The 22275-nt window shown below is 39.1% G+C and overlaps 1 protein-coding gene across 5 annotated transcripts in view; it reads left to right on the plus strand.

The window, feature by feature from the left end:
• Positions 1-22275, plus strand: part of BICD1 (BICD cargo adaptor 1) — a 204816-nt gene that overhangs the window by 70633 nt on the left and 111908 nt on the right. For all 5 annotated transcript variants that reach the window (XM_067696107.1, XM_067696101.1, XM_067696103.1 and 2 more), the window contains exon 2: positions 18404-18616. In XM_067696107.1, coding sequence (XP_067552208.1) covers positions 18404-18616 — 213 coding nt within the window. The remainder of the gene's footprint in view (positions 1-18403; positions 18617-22275) is intronic.

Genomic DNA, 22275 nt, shown 5'->3' on the forward strand with positions numbered 1-22275 from the left:
TGTTGGATTCTGTTTGCTAATGTTTTGTTGAGGATTTTTGCATCTATATTCATCAGTGATATTAGTCTGTAATTTTCTTTTTTTGTAGAATCTTTGTCTGGTTTTGGTATCAGGGTGATGGTGGCCTCATAGAATGAGTTTGGGAGTGTTCCTTCCTCTGCAATTTTTTGGAAGAGTTTGAGAAGGATGGGTGTTAGCTCTTCTCTAAATGTTTGATAGAATTCAACTGTGAAGCCATCTGGTCCTGGACTTTTGTTTGTTGGAAGATTTTTCATCACAGTTTCAACTTCATTACTTGTGATTGGTCTGTTCATATTTTCTGTTTCTTCCTGGTTCAGTCTTGGAAGGTTATAACTTTCTAAGAATTTGTCCATTTCTTCCAGGTTGTCCATTTTATTGGCATAGAGGTTCTTGTAGTAGTCTCTTAGGATGCTTTGTATTTCTGTGGTGTCTGTTGTAACTTCTCCCTTTTCATTTCTAATTTTATTGATTTGAGTCCTCTCCCTCTTTTTCTTGATTAGTCTGGCTAATGGTTTATCAATTATTTTATCTTCTCAAGGAACCAGCTTTTAGTTTTATTGATCTTTGCTATTGTTTTCTTTGTTTCTGTTTCATTTATTTCTGTTCTGATCTTTATGATGTCTTTCCTTCTGCTAACTTTGGGTTTTGTTTGTTCTACTTTCTCTGGTTTCTTTAGGTGTAAGGTTAGATTGTTTACTTGAGATTTTTCTTGTTTCTTGAGGTAGGCTTGTATAGCTATAAAATTCCCTCTTAGAACTGCTTTTGTTGAATCCCATATGTTTTGGATTGTTGTGTTTTCATTGTCATTTGTCTCTAGGTATTTTTTTATTTCCTCTTTGATTTCTTCAGTGATCTCTTGGTTATTTAGTAACGTATTGTTTAGCCTCCATGTGTTTGTGTTTTTTACGTTGTTTTCCCTGTAATTGATTTCTAATCTCATAGCGTTGTGGTCAGAAAATATGCTTGATATGATTTCAATTTTCTTAAATTTACTGAGGCTTGATTTGTGACCCAAGATATCCTCTATCCTGGAGAATGTTCTGTGTACACTTGAGAAGAAAGTATAATCTGCTGTTTTTGGATGGAATGTCCTATAAATATCAAGTAAATCTCTCAGGTCTACTGTGTCATTTAAAGCTTCTGTTTCCTAATTTATTTTCATTTTGGATGATCTGTCCTTTGGTGTAAGTGAGGTGTTAAAGTCCCCCACTATTACTGTGTTACTGTCGATTTCCTCTTTTATAGCTGTTAGCAGTTGCCTTACGTATTGAGGTGCTCCTATGTTGGGTGCATATATATTTATAATTGTTATATCTTCTTCTTGGATTGATCTCATGATCATTATGTAGTGTCCTTCCTTGTCTCTTGTAACATTCTTTATTTTAAACTCTATTTTATCTGATATGAGTATAGCTACTCCAGCTTTCTTTTGATTTCCATTTGCATGGAATATCTCTTTCCATCCCCTCACTCTCAGTCTGTACGTGTCCTAGGTCTGAAGTGGGTCTCTTGTAGACAGCATATATATGGGTCTTGTTTTTGTATCCATTCAGCAAGCCTGTGTCTTTTGGTTGGAGCGTTTAATCCATTCACGTTTAAGGTAATTATCGATATGTATGTTCCTTTGACCATTTTCTTAATTGTTTTGGGTTTGTTTTTGTAGGTCATTTTCTTCTCTTGTGCTTCCCACTTAGAGCATTTTTTGTAGAGCTGGTTTGGTGGTGCTGAATTCTCTTAGCTTTTGCTTGTCTGGAAAGCTTTTGATTTCTCCATCAAATCTGAATGAGATCCTTGCCGGGTAGAGTAATCTTGGTTGTAGGTTCTTCCCTTTCATCACTTTAAGTATATCATGCCTCTCCCTTCTGGCTTGTAGAATTTCTGCTGAGAAATCAGCTGTTAACCTTATGGGAGTTCCCTTGTATGTTATTTGTCATTTTTCCCTTGCTGCTTTCAATAATTTTTCTTTGTCTTTAATTTTTGCCAATTTGATTACTATGTGTCTTGGCATGTTCCTCCTTGGGTTTTTCCTGTATGGGACTGGCTGTGCTTCCTGGACTTGAGTGGCTATTTCCTTTCCCATGTTAGGGAATTTTTTGAATATAATTTCTTCAAATATTTTCTCGGGTCCTTTCTCTCTTCTCCTTCTGGGACCCCTATAATGCAAATGTTGTTGCGTTTAATGTTGTCCCAGAGGTCTCTTAGGCTGTCCTCATTTCTTTTCATTCTTTTTTCTTTAGTCTGTTCTGCAGCAGTGAATTGCACCATTCTGTCTTCCAGGTCACTTATCCGTTCTTCTGCTATTGATTCCTTCTAGTGTAGTTTTCATTTCAGTTATTGTATTGTTCATCTCTGTTTGTTTTTTAGTTCTTCTAGGTCTTTGTTAAACATTTCTTGCATCTTCTCAATCTTTGCTTCTATTCTTTTTCCGAGGTCCTGGATTATCTTCACTGTCATTATTCTGAATTCTTTTTCTGGAAGGTTGGCTATCTCCACTTCATTCAATTGTTTTTCTGGGATTTTATCTTGTTCCTTCATGTGCTATATAGCCCTCTGCCTTTTCATCTTGTCTATCTTTCTGTGAATGTGGTTTTTATTCCACAGGCTGCAGGACTGTAGTTCTTCTTGCTTCTGCTGTCTGCCCTATAGTGGATGAGACTACCTAAGAGGCTTGATGGGAGGGACTGGTGGTGGGTAGAGCTGACTATTCCTCTGGTGGGCAGAGGCAGTAAAACTTTAATCCAGTTGACTGTTGATGGGTGGGACAACAATTGATGGTTTACCTCCCTGTTGGTTGTCTGGCCTGAGGCAACCCAACACTGGAGCCTACCTGGGCTCTTTGGTGGGGCTAATGACAGACTCTGGGAGGCCACATGCCAAGGAGTACTTCCCAGAACTTCTGCTGCCAGTTTCCTTGTCCCCGCGGTGAAACAGAGCCACCCCTCGCCTCTGCAGGAGACCCTCCAACACTAGCAGGTAGGTCTGGTTCAGTCTCCCCTGGGGTCACTGCTCCTTCCCCTGGGTCCTGATGCACACACTACTTTGTGTGTGCCCTCCAAGAGTGGAGTCTCTGTTTCCCCCAGTCCTGTCAAAGTCCTGCAATCAATTCCCACTAGGCTTCAAAGTCTGATTCTCTAGGAATTCCTCCTCCCGTTGCCGGACCCCCAGGTTGGGAAGCCTGGCATGGAGCTCAGAACTTCCACTCCAGTGGGTGGACTTCTGTGGTATAAGTGTTCGCCAGTCTGAGTCACACACCCACCAGTTATGGGATATGATTTTACTGTGATTGCGCCCCTCCTACCGTCTCATTGTGGCTTCTCCTTTGTCTTTGGATGTGAAGTATCTTTTTTGGTGAGTTCCAGTGTCTTCCTGTTGATTATTGTTCAGCAGCTAGTTGTGATTCTGGTGTTCTCACAGGAGGGAGTGAGAGCACGTCCTTCTACTCTGCCATCTTGTTTTCGACATCTGTCTGTCGCATTCTTGGCAACCATTTTCTCCCAGTCTGTAGGCTGACTTTTCACTTTGTTTATGGTTTCCTTTACTGTGCAAAAGCTTATAAGTTGGATTATGTCCCATTTGTTATTTTTGCTTTTATTTCTACTGCCTTAGGAGATTGACCTAAGAAAACATTGATACGATTTATGTCAGAGAATGTTTTGCCTATGTGTCCTCTTCTTGGAGTTTTATGGTGTCATGTCTTATATTTGAGTCTTTAATAGGCTGACGCAATTTTTAAAAATTCAAATGAAAGATCACATTGCTTTACATGGGGAGAAGACACATTCAAAACATATGTTTCATTCACTTTGGTAACCAATAAGAACTGTGTCCACGTACAGAGCAAAGGAAACATGTCCAAGAAACGTTTTTCTTTTCTTACTTGATTAGAAATAAAAGTCACTTGATCTTTTCTCTTCCATCCTAGTCACAACTAAGTTTTAAGAAAATCCAGGTCATATTGATAACTCCAGGTCAATACTGCTTTTTGCAAGATCAGAAATGTTCCCACATTACATTCTTTAGGTTTCAAAAAGCCTACTGTACTTATTCTCCTGGAATAGTTTGAAATAACCCTTTCCCTGAATGAAAAGCTTCTTTCTACAGTTCTTTCTTCTGAAACAAGGCTTTCCTTTTGTGAGCCCTGAACTGGAATAATTTCCTGGGGATCCCTCTTATCTAGGGGGATTGTAGTGAGGTCACTGCCTGAGCTGATTTCAGTTCATTTTTTTGAGATGAATTGTATGAATGCCTTCACAAGTCATCTTTTAAAGGGATAGACTTGCATAAAAATAAAACCACCAGATTTCTTCATACAGTATAATGAGGTCTTGACATTCCAGAGATTTGGTACCTAAATGCATAGACACTCAATGAATGTCTGTTGGAAGGAAGGCTGATGGAAAGGAAGAAAGGAAGGGAGGGAAAGTTAGAAAAAAATTTTTTTTCACTGGAGATAGGTTTGATTTTTAATTGGGAAAAGGAATGTGAAATTTATTGTTGTTATACTTGCGAACCCAGAATATAATTTATGATGACTTAGAAGTAATTGCCTTTTATCTACATTTTAATGCAAAAACAGTCATTGGACAAGATGCAGAAAAACAATTTACCTATATTTTATACATGTTTTGTTCAAAACACCAGAATCAAAAAAAAAAAAAAAAACCAGAATCTATAAGAAATGTTGAAGAATTTCTTTGTGGTTATTATACTCATAAAATGTGTGCATTTGAGCTTTGCTTCTGGACAGACATGTTCTGCTTGACAGTCTCTTTTGAGATCGCTTGCTGAGCACATATATTTTTCCTTTTGCTGATTTTAATGTCTCTGTAGTTTGCTTGGTAGCTGTTATAGTAAGAGACTAGCTTCTAACCTATCCAAAGGAGGCTAAGATGAACAATCAGAAATAAGATTGACCAAAAACAACAGCTGGGGGACAGTGGCTGTCCCACACTTTTTTTTTTTTAAATAAATGTATTTATTTATTTATTTTTGGCTGCGTTGGGTCTTCGTTGCTGTGCGCAGGCTTTCTCTAGTTGTGGCGAGTGTGGGCTACTCTTTGTTGTGGTGTGTGGGCTTCTCATTGCTGTGGCTTCTCTTCTTGCAGAGTACGGGCTTTAGGCGCACAGGCTTCAGTAGTTGTGGCACACGGGCTCAGTAGTTGTGGCTCACGGGCTCTAGAGCACAGGCTCAGTAGCTGTGGCGCACGGGCTTAGTTGCTCCACGGCATGTGATATCTTCCTGGACCAGGGCTCGAACCTGTGTCCCCTGCATTGGCAGGCGGATTCTTAACCACTGTGCCACCAGGGAAGCCCTGTCCCACACTTTTGATCCCAAGATATCTTAGGGTATGTCTCACTCTGGCAAAAAAAGAAAAACTCGGAACACCAGGAGGGCCAAGGGAGAGGGAACATGGGTGGCTGCCAGCCTGGGCAAATGCATTCCTTTTGGTTGAGCCAAATTCATGAGGGTAGAAGACCAGATCCTAGCTTGAGGCCCAAACCCTGATGAGTCAGAACAAGTGGTCAGGACCTCAAGGGCCTGGTAGGCAATGGTGGGCAAAGATTTGGACGTCCTGAACTTGCCTACACTGTGGAGGTGGGGTGCAGTGGGTAATTTTTTTTCTTTTTCTGCTTTTTGGTATTAACTATATTCTCTTTAATAATCACATATATTACTTACAAAAAGGAAAAAACCCTAGGTTTTATGTATTCACTGACTAAATTTCAAAATCAGTATGGATTTGCTCCTTTTCTAGGAAGTATGGTGTTTTCATTTAATAGATTGCCGTTAGTGTACTTTAGAAGCAGCATCCAGTTTGATGCAGATATTTCAAGGTTTAAATAACTTAATGAATAAGGTTTAGTTGATGCAAGGTACCCCTTCTTTCTCAGGGGACTGTTCCTCACCTCAATACCTTATGAATGTCAATGGAGCATTATGGGACAGCCTAGAAACAGGCACAGTTATGTCAGTATGATTTACGGCTAACTTGGCACTCGACATCAATGTAAAGGAGGGGCGGGCAGTTCATTAAATGGTGCCAGGGAAATTGATTCTTCATATAGAAAATAAAGTAGATCTGGACTTCATTTCATACACAGAAGTCAATTTCAGGTGGATTAAGAGACATAAACATGAAAGGCAAAACGTTTACACTTATGGGAGAAAATATAGAATAGTTTTACGACTTTAGAGGAGAGAAGGGTATTACATGAGACACAAAAAGTGCTAGCCAGAAAGCAAGAGATTGGTCATTGGACTACCTTAAAATCAAGGACATTACTTCATCAAAAGACATCACTAAAAGAGTCGGGAGAGGCAGAAGCCATGAACTGGGAGAAAGTATTTGACTTACATATAACTGACAAATAATGAGGAAATAGGAAATCATCCTTCAGACAGTGAGACCCCACTTCATCAAAAGATACTGTAAAATGAGTGAAAAATCAGGACATAAATACTAGGGGGAGATATTTGCCATGCGAATAGCTGACAAATTATTAAAGGGGGTAAAAAGCACTCTGTAGAAAAATGAAAAAAGCCTTTAATAGAAATTACACAGAAATAGAAATGTGAATGGTCAATAAAAATATGAAAATGCTTAGCTTCATTAATAATCAGGAAAATGCAAATTAAAACCACCAGAGGATACTATTTCCCACTCCCCAGAGTGGGAAAAACTTTAAAGTCAAAAAGTCAAGTAAGAATGTGGAACAACAGGAACTGTTAGACACTGTTGGTGGCAGTGTGAATCAGGGCAGCCACTTTGGAGAACCCTGCAGTCTTGTCAGGAAGTGTTGAAGCTGTGTGTGATCTATAGCCTAGTCATTCAGCTCCTGGCCCACACCTTAGGGCAGTGGTTCTCAACCCTTCCTTATGTTAGAATCTAAAAATGAGCATGTCAGAAATAGGCCTTATCCCAGACGTGTGGTTACCAAGTTGTATGCGTAGGTGCTCAGGGGCACCACCACAAACCCACAGAGGACCGTGGGGTATTTTGCATATTCGAGGGAACACTGTGATACTTGGCATCTGCTGGACACTGTGTGAACTACTAACTCAAGATAGTTCAGTTCACAGTTTCCTTGTTAGACTTGCTCCATTCTCTTCTACTATGCAATATTTTGCAAAGCTAGATTTTTCAGTGGTTGCTCTAATAAAAAGCAGATAGGAAACCATAGGAAAATCAATGTGGAACAGGAAATGAAAATGGCAGGGTTTGAGAAGTTGTACAGAGCCTAACAGGTGCACCTATCCCATTCGTAAGTAATTGTGGTTATTTAAGAATGAAATTAAAATATTTTTTCTTTCAATTTTTGCACATTAGTTTTTCAGACAGCTAGTACATCATTTGGACATAAAGACTTAGTAAGTTGTTGGAACTAACTATTTAGAAAATGGAATTGTTTGGTATTTCTTTTGTCCTAGGAATGCCATTAAAAAAGTTTTGAGACATCAAGTGGATCTTGAACCAAGAATGTTTGAGAATCTCTGTCCCAAATTAGTTAACTCAGAATATTTGGAGTTGGAGTCTGTGTGTCTTCGTTTTTAAAAACTTCCCAGGTGATTCTAATGGCCCCTAGAGCTGAGAAGCACTGCTAGGGAAACTCTTACACATGTGACTGAGGATAGTGCTATTCAAAGTGTATCTGGGGACCAGCACTGGTTTGCACATTATTTCCTACAGGTCTTCGTCAGGATGTAGTTTATATTAATCACATGTTCAGTGAATAATGGTACAGTTTTTGTAATCCTTTTTCACCCCTATGTTACATTTGCTCTGGTTAAATTTATTGAAATATAATTTTCTGTCTGTTAAATCTAATAATAAAAAATTGGATAATTGGATTCTGGTAAGGATACAGAGCAACATGAACTCTCGTTCATTGCTGGTGGGAATGCAAAATGCTAAAGCTATTTTGGAAGACAGTTTGGTGGTGTCTTACAAAACTAAACATACTCTTACCATATGATCCATTAATCATGATCCTTGGCATTTACCCAAAGGAGTTGAAAACTTATATCCACACAAAAACCTGCATACGGATATTTATAGCAGCTTTGTTCATAACTGCCAAAACTTAGAAGCAACCAAGGATGTCCTTCAATAAGGTGAATGGACAACTAAACTGTGGTACATCCAGACAATGGAATATTATTCAGTGCTAAAAGTAAGTGAGAGATCAAGCCAAGAAAAGACATGGAGGAACCTTAAATGCATATTACTAAATGAAAGAAGCCAATCTGAGAAGGCTCCATACTGTATGATTCCAACTGTATGACATTTTGGAAGAGGCAAAGTTCTGGAGACCGTGAAAAAGTCAGTAGTTGGCAGGGGGATTGGAGGGTGGGAATGAATAGGTAGAGCACAGAGAGTTTTTAGGGCCGTGAAACTACTCCATATGATACTATAATGGTAGATACATGTCATTATGGCTATGTCCAAATCCACAGAATGTACCACACCAAGAGTGAACCCTAATGTAAACTGGAGTTTGAGTGATTATGATGTGTCAATGTAGGTTCATCAATTGTAGCAAAAGTACCTCTCTTTTGGGAGAGGCTATGCATGTGTGTGGGCAGGGAGTATATGGGAAATCTCTGTACTTTCCTCTCAATTTTGCTGTGTACCTAAAACTGCTCTAAAAAAAGTCTTTAAAAATCATTGGGGCTTATATTTTGTGCTTTTCTTCTAATATTTTTCTAGTAATTTACTATTTACACAGTTTTATTAAAATATAATTGACATACAACAAACCACATATTTAAAGTGTACAATTTGATGAATTTTGACATAAGTATAATTTGTGAAATTATTATCATGACCAAAATAATGAACTTATCCATCAGTGCCTAAAATGTTTTTGTGCCCCATCATAATCCTTCCTTTTTCACCTCCATACCGCTTCCTCAAGCTCCCCACAGACAGACAGACAGACACACACACACACACACACACACACACACACACACACACACACCCTCTCCTGGGTAACCACTCTTCTGCTTTCTGTCACTGTAGATAAGTTTTATTGTCTAGAATTTCACATAAATGGAATCTTACAGTATGTACTCTTGTCTGACTTATTTTGCTCAGCATAATTATTTTATGATTCAACCATGTTGCATGTATCAGTAGTAGATTCCTTTTTATTTCTGAGTAGTATTCCATTGTATGAATATACCACTTTTTTTTTTTAATCTATTCACTTGTTGATGGACATTTCAGTTGTTTTCAGGTTTGACTATTACAAATAAAGCTGTGAACATTTGTGTACAAATCTATATGGAATGAAATGGCTGGGTCATGTTGTAGACGTATGCTTACAGTAACCCATTTTTATTGTATTTTGCAAAAGTGTTAGTCCACCAAGGATTGGACATAAAACTGTTTCTTCACAAAATGTATTTTGAGAAGTACTAGCCAGGGAGGTGTGCAAAACACTGGATGCAGTGGATCCAATCATCCATTGTTAGGAGAATGGCTTATTAAAATGGGGTATATATTTATTCAGAAGACTACTTTATAACAATGAAAATAGATGAACGATAGCTACACTAATCAAAATGGATAAATTGTAGAAATTTAAAGTTGAGTTTAAAAAGCAAATTGCAAAAGAATGCCTATGGAACGATTCCATTATACAAATTTAAAAAATAAACCATATTAAATAATGTTATTTACAAATTCATACATATATGGTAAACTATAAAGAAAAGCAGGAAAATGGTAAATACAAAATTTAGTATAGCGCTTACTTGGGGAGGTTGGGGTGCAGCGAGGGAGATAGGATGGGTAGACAGAAGCTTTTGAGGCTAATGGGTCATGGTCTATTTCTTAAACTACAGAAATTCATTTTGATGTTATTTTTTGTGCTTATATTTTGTTATAAATTTTCTCTTGTGTATATTCAATATATAACAACAAAATTTAGAAAAATCTCTGAACAGTTGAAAAAGGAGTTTGTTAAGCAAGACAGAAGGTACCAATTATGAACCATCAAGGATAGAAAAAAATCCAGGCTTTAAGTAAATATATATTTGAATGATAGGCTATTAGGTATTACATTTGGAAAAATCAGGGGCATTAAACCAATCATAGAATATTTAGTTAAGAAGTATAGAAAATATGGTATGTTATTTATTAGAATGATGCCTTGTAGCCCTGTAATATGATGATTAAATCAGTTAAGGATATGTGGTAGATGTTTAAAAAAACCTATGGTCAGTCACATCAAGCTAAAAATGCATGTTTTTAATTTTTGTGATAAATGAAAAATGGTTTACAGAATGAAAATCAAAAACTGGTAATGAAATAACCTATGTTTCCCAGATGGATGGAATTAACTGGGTAGGAGTTAGGTTAAAAAAGCCAGAAAAAAAATGGGGGAAGTTAAGAAAGAAAGAGTTGAAAATTCTCACCAAGAGAAGATAAAATGGAATTCTTTGATAAAATCAACCTTAGGGCCTATGCCTTGAGAAATTTCTGTGTTTTGTCTTTTTACATTTTTAATGGCTTAATAAGAAAAATGATACATCAGAGTTCCCTTTCTGGTAAGAGGTTCAGTATTTCAGAAATGTGTGGGGAGCTGCTCTCCATGGAGAGGTGAACGGCCTGCTGAGTCATGCACAGGCCTGGGAGAACCTTCACACAGGGACGCAGCAGCCTGTCAGTGTTGGGTGGGGAGAGAGGGTGGGGACCGATATTAATAAGCATTTACTGTGGATTTTATTTATACCTCTTATCTGATATCCTTACCTTTTAGACCTAGTCTGTTTTTATTTTTTTAAGGTAGACATTATTATGCATTTTCCACATTTGGTAACTGAGACATAGAAATTCAAAACCTTGCCAAAGATTGCAGAGGAGGCAGATTTAAACCCAAATACATTTGATTCCAAAGCTCACCTTTTTCCTACAATTAATAGCCAATACTTACAGTGAACTTACTGTATTTGTACCAAGAACTGCTCCAAGTGATACACAGATTTTCTCTAATCCTCACAACAACACTATCAGATAGAAATTATTATCCTCATTTTACAGATGAGAACACTGAGGCACAGAATGTTAAGTAACTTCTTCATTGTCATACAATGAGTAAGTGGCAGAGTTGGTCCAGCTCAGGAGCCAATGTCTTTAACCTCTTTTGCCTCTTATGAGTACCTGTGCCTTTCAAGGATCAGGCTTCATTCTGTCAGGGAAACCTTATGGCTCCTAATAAGGTTTGAGCCATGTGAGTCATGGAAACGGATTTCTCCCAGCTGGTTACTTTTCGATTGTCTCACTTACAATGATCCCTTCTTTTCTAATTGGACCATACCCTCTAAGACACTTTGCTGCTGGAATATAGTGGTTTGGGAAATGTTTCTTAGCCAGTTCAAACAAGTTTAGCTAGTTTATTCCTATTTTTTGTGTGTGTGCTTTATGAGGTCCTTTGGGCTTATTTTCCTCAGAATAAGAATGAATCCTTAGTAGAGCTTTTAGTCCTCTTAAACTCTCAAACTTCATTCTTTAACTTGGACTTTCCTTAAGACTTAATTTAAAACAAATGGTAATTAAACATCATTTAAACCATTGATGGGATTATAACTTATATCCTTTCTACTCCAAAAGTATTTGAAGCAGATTAAAACAAAAGAAACCAATACAGTGGGGGTAAATACACCTCAAGAGTGTAGAGAAAACAGGAGATAGTTATACCAGAGACTTAAGTTATTTTAGTTCATTGCTACAGAGCGTTTAACGCTGAATTTCCTGGCAGCTGAGGCAACAGAAATACAGTTGGTCAAATGATTTTTATTATATGTTCAAAGAAGATAAAGTAGCTCCTTGGGGAGGATGGGTTTTAGTGATAGGCCGTTTGACAATCCTTTCCTTCCTCCAAGTTAAATTATGTCTAAATATTCCCTGGAGCACTCAGCTCTTAGTGCTATAGTGGAGACTTTAAGGAACTGCCTCAGATAAGTCTTTAAAGACACGCCGTGGCTATGCTGTAATTCTTGCTTAGCAACACTTCAGTTTAGCTTTGCTCCTCTGGGGAAAGGCCAGGTTCTGGCTCACCTCCTCCTTTGTTCGGGTCTCTACTCAAAGGTCACCCCCTTCTCTGATCGTCCTCTCTAAATGAGGCTCCCTCTGTCCACACCTGCCTGACTATCCCTGCACTGTCCAACATGGAGGCCACTAGATATGTGACAATTAACATTGATTAGATTACATAAAATTAAAAATTTAATTCTTTGGTCATATTGCCCCATTTCAAGAGCTCATTAGCCACACGTGGACAGTGGTTACCGTACTGGACAATACAGATACATCATTGCAGAAAGTTCTATTGGGCAGTGCTGTTTTATACTCTTACTCTGGATTTCATTTTCTTTTTAGAACTTTTCCAACATTATGCTGCATGCTTACTGATTTATGTTCCACTAGAATGCTCCCAAAGGCAGAGATTTTTTTCTAGAATATTGCTAAATCCTCAGTGTCTAAAGCAGCGCCTGTTACAGTTCTCTGTAAGTACTTAACTGAGTGAATGAACAAACGAATGAATAAATTTTAGTATTTCAAATAAGAATATTTTGTCTAATGTCCTCGAGTGACCTAGTATACTGTTGTCACAATTTTTAAGATGAAAGAATGAAGATTCTGTAACCAAGGATCATATTTTAAAGATAATTTGATATTATTAAATATACTAGCCGAACTTTTGTCTTTCATATTGTGAAGGATAATAAGCATGAAAATTCCACTTAACAGTTAATATATTTTCCTGAACATGAAGGTAAAAAAATACCAATTTTCTTGGGATTAAAAGTCCTGCGGGGCTTCCCTGGTGGTGCAGTGGTTGAGAGTCTGCCTGCCGATGCAGGGGACACGGGTTCGTGCCCCAGTCCGGGAAGATCCCACATGCCAAGGAGCGGCTAGGCCCGTGAGCCATGGCCGCTGAGCCTGCGCATCCAGAGCCTGTGTTCCGCAACGGGAGAGGCCACAACAGTGAGAGGCCCACGTACCGTAAAACAAAAAAAAAAAGAAGTCCTATGAGTAGAATGAGAAAGCAAGGTACTTATTATATAGCTAAATGAACTTACACTGGCATGTGACTGAAAGCAACTGTGATACATTGTGATGGACTATATTAAAGGTGATAATTGTGCAATTATAGCTACACACATGATAGAAATCATAATACATTCTAAAATTGTATAGAAATGTCAGTTTACCTCAATTAATTTCAAATAAAACTATTCACGAAATGACTGCAGTGCCTAAAAGGAATTTGCTATCTGAACAAAATATAACTAGAAGCATGACTGCCCTAGGTTTGCCTATAAATAGACAGCAAAGCTAGTTTTGTGATTTCTGCCAAGTGTGCAGCTTCAATAGCCTTGGAAAAGATTGTCTCTCGTCTCTTGAGTCCAGCTTTGTTAGGAGATACTTGGAATGGTGGTGGAGGAGGGAGGTACCCGGCAGAGCCAGACAGGTCTGGTAAATCAGCTTCAACAATTAGCCAAATGATAGTTGTCAGTTGGCTGTCATGCCCAATTCCAGTTACCAACAATTAGGAATTGGGTAAAGAAGGAGTTTTTTCTCCTTCACCCTCCCTTTCTAAAACGCAGATATTTTCTGTAGTGTTAGTTCTCAGCGGATTTGCAAATGCAGATCATGGGGCATCTGTAGCCTGTGCTGGATTGGTATTATTTTTCTATTTCAAGTAAAAAAAAAAAAAAAGCACCATGGTAAATGTCCTTGGATAACCTTGCATACTTTCAAATCAGGTCCAGTGAAGGGCCATGTTCCTCATAAAAATAATGACTAGGGGCTTCCCTGGTGGCACAGTGGTTGAGAGTCCGCCTGCTGATGCAGGGGACATGGGTTCGTGCCCTGGCCCGGGAAGATCCCACATGACGCGGAGCGGCTGGGCCCGTGAGCCATTACCACTGAGCCTGCACGTCCGGAGCCTGTGCTCCGCAACGGGAGAGGCCGCAATGGTGAGAGGCCCGTGTACCGCAAAAAACAAACAAACAAAATAATAATAATGACTAACTTTGGAAACCCCCATGTTCAGTTAAGTTTTCTGAGCTACAATAAATATGAATTAAGGATTCATCAAAATGTTTATATTTTCAATTTCAATTCTTGAGTCTACTTTGAAGATCTATTCTGTGTATATGTCTAAAATTTTTTATTTCCTTTGGTGCAGGATCCAGAGTACAATTCTTAAAACTTTACATCAAGGGTGGAAAGATAAATTCACTTGCTATTAAGACATTAGGGGTTGTTTTAGCCACCAAGAGAGCATTGCCTGTGTGCTGAGAATAATGTGAGAACCATAGGTTGCCTAAGTCTGTTGATCTTACTTAGGCAGAGTTAAGAAAATGGCCCTGTGAAAGTTTTCTGTTACATAGATGTGGGAAAGTAGTTGTGAAAAAGAAGCAAGTTGACGTGCTTGACACACAGTTCATGCTAATTTGAAATTTTACCAATACTTAAGTATGATAATCAGGGTTCCTTTGCCAGTGTGAGGGTCTACTGAAGACGTAACCAGGTCACCGTGGGGAGATGTGCTGCCAGATGTCTCCCCTCCAAAGATTTTTTAATGGGTAATGAATTCAGAATTGACCTCACAGAATCTGATCATCACTGATAGAAAAGCAAGGTAAACATCACTTCCAAAGACAATTTTTCATCTGTTCATAAATCTATATGCTTATTATCACATGTAGAAGCTTGGCTACTCAAATAAGAATTTCTTTCTGTCCTGAGACTGAGCAAGCCAAACACCAAGAGTATTCTGCTCTGAATAGATGAACATCAATACTGAAATATTTCTTTCTCAGTTGATGTTTAGGAATCATCTGTTGATTTTGATCCATGTAGAGATTCTAAGGAAGATAGTTTATTGAGACATAGGCTTGCAGGTTATTTTTTAATTTTCTGTTTCTGTAGTATAATTTGGAGATGAATACCAGATTGTCTTTAAAATCACTAAATCATAACTTTATGATGTCCCTTTTAATGATTAACCCAAACCTTTTCTGCCTTCAAGTTTGTAACAAATGTGAAACTGAGTTTCAGAGGTTAATTCCAGCCTTGTTTCTTTATGACCTGTACATAGTCCAGAAGCATCATTTTATGACACTTAAAATTTTAAAATGTATATCACATCATAAAGCCATAGCACTTCTAATTGAATAGTGACCCTTTGGTGTTCAAGTACACATGTTCTTTATAACTGTATGTGCCAGTATTTTATCAAACCTATCAAATTCTTGAGGGCAAAGACTACATTTATTTACCTAACTTTTTATTTTGAAATAACTCTAGACATAGAAAAAGTTGCAAAAATACTACACTGAATTTCATGTACCCTTTACACAGCTTCCCCAGATGTTAACATCTTACATAACCATAGTACAGTTATGGAAACCAGAAACTGACATTGCTACAATATTATTATCCGATATAAAGAATGTATTTCGGGACTTCCCTGGTGGTCCAGTGGTTAAGACTTCGCCTTCCAATGCAGGGAGCCATATTGTAACAAATTCAATAAAGACTTTAAAAATGGTCCACATCAAAAAAAAAATAAATAAATAAAGAAGGGGGCTTCCCTGGTGGCGCAGTGGTTGAGAAATCTGCCTGCCAATGCAGGGGACATGGGTTCGAGCCCTGGTCCGGGAAGATCCCACATGCCGCAGAGCAACTAGGCCTGTGAGCCACAACTACTGAGCCTGCGCATCCGGAGCCTGTGCTCCGCAACAAGAGAGGCCGCGATAGTGAGAGGCCCGCATACCGCGATGAAGAGTGGCCCCCGCTTACCACAACTAGAGAAAGCCCTCGCACAGAAACGAAGACCCAACACAGCCATAAATAAATTAAAAAATAAACTTAAATCATATGGGCTTCTAAGAAGACCTCTGCTTAAAACAAAAAAGAAAAAAAAGAATGTATTTCAGTTTTGCCAATTGTCCTAAAGTCTTTTTTTCAGGTCAGGGTCCAATCCAGGATCCCATTCTGCATTTAATTGTCATATTTTCTTAGTCTCATCTAGTCTGGAGGAGTCTTCCTCTATTTCTCCTGACCTTAATACTTTCGAAGAGTCCTGGCCAATAATTTTGTAGAATGTTCCCGTTTGGGTTTCCTTGATGTTTTCTTATAGTAAGAATTGGCCTACTCATTTTTGGCAGAAATACCACAGAAGTGACTCTGTTCTCCCCTCAGTGTGTTATACCAGAGGGTACACGATGTTAGTATTTCTTGTTGCTGCTGAGCTAACTTTTGGTCACTTAGTTAAGGTCTGCCAGGGTACTCCACTGATCAGTTACTATTTTTCCCATTGGAATTAATAAATATCTTGGGAGGACATGCTTTAAGACTATGCAAATATCCTGTTTCTCATCATAGTTTTTGCCTATTATTTTATATTCCACTGATAATCTTTACCTGCAACTATTATTACTTGGTGTTTGCCAAGTAATATGCTGATGTCAAGTAATGCTGATGTATTTGATTTCTATTAGAATTAAATGATTTGAATCCTACTGTAAAGAAGAGCTATTCCTTCTCTTATTTATTCAGTTATTATATCAATGTGGGCTCATGAATATTTATTTTATTCTATGGATTATAATTCATTACTATAACTATTTTGTTTCCCCAAATTATCCCATATTTAGCCCTTGGGAGCCCCTTCATGTAGGCTCTCATTTTTTTTTTTTTTTTTTTTTTTGCGGTATGCGGGCCTCTCACTGTTGTGGCCTCTCCCATTGAGGAGCACAGGCTCTGGATGCGCAGGCTCAGTGGCCATGGCTCACGGTCCCAGCCGCTCCGCGGCATGTGGGATCCTCCCGGACCGGAGCATGAACCCGTGTCCCCTGCATCGGCAGGCGGACTCTCAACCACTGCGCCACCAGGGAAGCCCCACATCATTTTTTTAAAAGCATTTTGTTACTTACTCTTTGGCACCACATGATGCACCAAGTTCGTTTTGCTCCAGTGAGAGACTCCATCATTTCTTCCAAGAGCCCTAGTTCTTTTAACTGGAGATTGATATTTAGAAACAAAATTTGGCCGCAGGGTTTGCTGACAGAGCTAGGAAATCTGTACACACACACACACACACACACACACACACACACACACACACACAAGCACCTTTCTCTCTCCATCTATCGACCTATCTCCCTATTAAAGACTATCCTGATAATTCTAATTACAACCCAGTACCACTAGTTTCCTTCTAGACTTCTCCCTTTCCTTATTTGTAATGCCTTTCTCCAAGAGGGAGAAACCTGTCTTTCATTATCCATAATATATTTACTTATTTCCTCAGCCCTAGTATACATGTAAAGAAGTTTCAGAATTGTGAGTCCATAATCCCTGTGAGAAACAAATTTACTAACTATACTATAGTGTTTAGGTACAGTTCTTTTTGTTTTTAGCTTTACTGTGTATAGCAAAAATACTGATTTCCCCAATCAGTTTAGATCTTTTCTTCTCAACCTTTCAGTGTGGTCCTGTTCTTCATTTGCGGTACAGCTGGATTCATTTGTTACTATTTGTGTTCCATTTGGGTACCTGGACACATAGAGGCTGATTTTCATTATTATTTATTTGGGAGGTATGTGAAACCTTACTGTAGTTTTAAGAGTCAGAGTGATATGAAAAGGCATTCTCAGAAAAGTGTGACTCCTATGAAATGTGATCCCTTGTATAGTGTTTCATTCCCTCATTCTTTCTACCCCATTCCCACTCACCCCCCGTAGCTTACCAATTTCATTACTTTCTGGCTTATTTTTCTGTATCTCTTTTTCCACAGATATGTTTTCTTATACATTGATTGCATTTGAATGTCTTTTTGTGGTACCAGGCAGTTTGAAAGCTGTTTGGTGATTTTTCTCTCTTAAGGGCATTGTTCATAATTGGTATATTCTTACCACTAATGTATTAGAAAGCTAATGAAACTATTTTCTTTCTTGAAAATTTCTTTTGGGATTTTTTCTGGAATGAAAATGAGAATATGAATTTTGAAGGTCTCATTAGCACTGAACTGTCTATTCCTTAAAAAGATTTGTCTAAAAAATGGTAACATAAAACAAGCAGCAATGTTTTTCAAGTTTTAACCTGTTATATATATATATATATATATGTATATTAGCAAAATACTTAAAATTTTTCTTTCTCCTTAATTGAATTTGAATTATTTCAAGTGTCAATGAGAGCTGCTAGCCTGTTAGATGAACTATGTATTTTTTGCTTCTGGAAGTCTTGCAGAATACCTTTTCTTTTACACAAAGTAAAACAAATCATGTTCCCAAGTCTGTTGAATAGTGCAGTGGTGCATTTCACTGTGTGCTCTTTTTCTTTCCAAATCCTCTGCAGGCATTTGGGCAGTCCTTCTCTATCCACCGTAAGGTTGCTGAGGATGGAGAGACTCGGGAGGAAACACTTCTGCAGGAGTCAGCATCGAAGGAAGCTTACTATCTGGGGAAGATCTTGGAGATGCAGAACGAACTGAAACAGAGCCGGGCCGTGGTGGCCAACGTGCAGGCAGAAAATGAGAGGCTCACAGCTGTCGTGCAGGATCTGAAGGAGGTAAACAAACAACAAACATATTCCCTTTGAGAGAGCTGTGGGAGAGAGAACTAAGATGAAATTCTTCCTAGGAGAGAGGAATAAAACTTCTTCTCTAATCAGAGGAGCTGTATTAAACAAGAAGCACTTGATGCCAATGCTAGCAATTTTTCTGCTTTTTTAGTGAAATGACAGCTTGTTCTGAGATGAGCTTTTCTCTCTCTTATTGTTCGTTAAGAATTAAAGTCTATTTATTGAGTACTTAGGAATTGGCCTTGCTATTTCTGCAGAGGTGTTTAAAAAATACAGTGACCCTAAGGTCACTTCCTCCCTTTTACCTGTTTCAATACAATGTGGAGAGGAACGGTTGGCTGTTATGCTCGGTGTCAGCACTAATTCAAAATGAATGTGGTGTTAGACTCTCCTCACTGGGGAGAGAGATCTTGGGGGAGTGTTCTGAGGGGTCTTAGAGTCTGGTGATGCAGAACCATAAACTCTTCTTCTGGCTGTAGACAAGCAGCAAATTATAGCTGGTATGAATCAGGTTAGGAGCCTTCTTCAGTCCCCGGGCCCTCCCTGGACTCACTCTTTCCCTTCAGCTTTTCACGTAGCAGCGTCATATGCCAGATGGTTTCAGAATGGCAGAGTCATTCTGTGCTGGAGGAAGGAGGTAATGTTGGGGACAGAAATAGCCAAAAGCAGCTTCATCCACCAAACCCTTTTAAGAGCATTTTTGAAAACTTCATATTAAATCGTTCACTCCAGTTTTTGATTAAGAAAGCTATAGAAGAGGTGCAGATTTCCTCTGATTCCTACACCAGTGCAGAGGAGGTTGACAAACAAATACCGGGTCCACTACCAAGTGGGCTCATTAACTGAGCGTTTTTTTTTTGTTTTTTTTTAAATTTATTTTTGGCTGCATTGGGTCTTGTTGCTGCACGCGGGCTTTCTCTAGTTGCAGCGAGCGGGGGCTACTCTTCGTTGTGGGGCGCGGGCTTCTCATTGCGGTGGCTTCTCTTATTGCGGAGCATGGCCTCTAGGCACGCGGGCTTCAGTAATTGTGGCTCATGGGCTCAGTAGTTGTGGCTTGCGGGCTCTAGAGCTCAGGCTCATTAGTTGTGGCGCATGGGCTTAGTTGCTCCGCGGCATGTGGGATCTTCCCAGACCAGAGATCGAACCTATGTCCCCTGCATTGGCAGATGGACTCTTAACCATTGTGCCACCAGGGAAGTCCCTAACTGAGCATTTTGATAATAGAAAAAGGTCAGATGAAAAAATTGTTTGATATTGTGAAATATAACCAAAGTAATCCACTGATACCTTTCTCTCGACATTAGTGACATATTAGAAATAAAGTTTCATTATTATAACATATAAGTTGTCCAAAATTTACTGGAATTTAATCAATAATTTACATTTGCCTGTGTCCATATTACCATGAACTCAGTGAATATTGACAGTAAGGTTTCTGCTTTACCTAGTTCATTGTCTTTGCACATGCCCCAGATATAGAAATATGACTCTGGAGACAAAGAAAGGAGCCAACCAAGGGGAATTTAGTGTTGGGTACCAAAAAGAACATGAGAGTTTTCAGGATGCCCTGCCTCATTTCCCTCCACTGCAAATGATTGTTAAAAAACAGAGCCCATCTCCAGTTCTTCATTTGATGCATCTGTATGTGCTGGGTCTTCACCATCACTTGCTTATCCTTTGGAGTACCAGACCTCCTCCTCCAAGTGGACTCAAGGTCATATAGTGCCATAGGCCACCTTCTTGGATTAAGCAAAGCCCAGAACATCCACAGGCAGAGACCTCAGCAGCCATGGGCAGCAGGTTCACGTGGCAAGTTGGCAGAGAGGTTGTGATATGGGCAACCTGAGGGCCATGGGCACCCACATGCAGGTGGTTTGTGTATAAGGACTGCAATCAATGAGTCAAGCAGTCTTGATGGATCCTCTGAAAGCTACACAGCCCCACTGTGCGCGGCAGTTGCAGCTGAGGAAAGAACAGCAAAGGTTGAGGAAAGGGTACCACAGGTGTTTTCCTCTTGGGGCAAGACAGTGGAGATTGCTGGAACATCCTCACTTACATATGCCATGCTTGAGTGCAGTTTCCAATGAGTAGATTTATGATAAGTGGCAGGAGTTGATTATTAAGAATGGGGATGCAAGTTAGGAATAAACTGAGGCCGCAAAGGAAACAAAATGCTGAGAAGCCCTTCATTCAGATCAGTTCTCAAATTTTAGTGAGCACCAGAATCACCTAGAGAACTCATCAAAACACTAGTCTTGGGGCTTCCCTGGTGGCGCAGTGGTTGAGAGTCCGCCTGCCAATGCAGGGGACACGGGTTCGTGCCCTGGTCCGGGATGATCCCACGTGCCACGGAGCGGCTGGGCCCGTGAGCCATGGCCGCTGAGCCTGCACATCCGGAGCCTGTGCTCCACAACGGGAGAGGCCGCAACAGTGAGAGGCCCACGTACCGAAAAAAGAAAAAAGAAAAAAAAACAAAAACAAAAACACTAGTCTTGGGCCCCCTAAAATTCTGATTCAGTGTACTAGGTAGAACCCAAGAATTTGCATTTCTAACAAGTTCACAGCAGGTAGAGACCACACTTTAAGAACCACTAATTTAAACTTCTTTGCCTGGCTTAAAGCTGGGCATGGGGGTATCATAAGGCTCACAATTTGGGGAATTGCTGGATGATCACTTGGTTATAATTCTTCGATTTCTATGCGTTTTCAGTAGTTGATTTGCCGTAAGAGAATAACTTGTTACATCCAAATTTATGTATTTTTTTAATCTAAAACAGCTCAAGGCAGTTTAGCCATTTGGATTTGTCAATAACTAAAAGAAAAAAACAAACAAACAGGTGGTCAGTTTCCTGGTCTTCTAAGCGTGCCAACAATTTATCTGTTAATATTCTTTCTGATGGGCTGAAAGCTAGTGAGTGGTATTACTATATCCCAGAGCCCTGCTGTTTTTCATGCAGACATTGTTTTAATGTTGCTAATAAAATTATTATTAGCATGTAGGGCTGAGGACATTTGTAAAAGGAGAAAAGGAATAAATTCTATTTCTTGGTATGTTGATACAGACTTCTGATGGCTGGTGTTAAGTTCAAATCCCAGATTTGTTTTTATCGTAGGCTTAGTTTTGTTTGTCTTTTTGTATTCTGGGTATTGATTGGTGCATAGTGACTGGAAGAGAGATGACGAAACAGAAAAATCATGACCTGATGGACCATGAGAAATAGACAAGGATAACCAATTAAAAGCATAGTAAATCATCAGCTTGACAGATGCTGTGTGAATTTTTTTTTTCTTTTTGGCCGCACCCCACAGCATATGGGATCTTTGTTCCCCTGTCCAGGAGCTGACCCGTGCCCCCTGCATTGGAAGTGCTGAGTCTTAACCACTGGACTGCCAGGGAAGTCCCTGTGTGACTTTAATAATTAAATTAATGGAATTATTTTTATTTACTAAAAGGACTAATCTCTAATTTCAGTAGGATCATTGGTACTGGCAAAGGTGCCTGTGTGTGTATATGTGCTGTCTGTGTTATGGAAGCTTTACACTCATATTTGCACACACATATGTGTGTATTTAATTCCACAGCCAACTTCTTTTCCATATATGGTATGTATAGGACAGTATAGTGGAAAAAATGGAAACATTTCTGA

Source organism: Pseudorca crassidens, chromosome 11 (assembly GCF_039906515.1).
Source record: "Pseudorca crassidens isolate mPseCra1 chromosome 11, mPseCra1.hap1, whole genome shotgun sequence".
NCBI lineage: Eukaryota > Metazoa > Chordata > Mammalia > Artiodactyla > Delphinidae > Pseudorca > Pseudorca crassidens.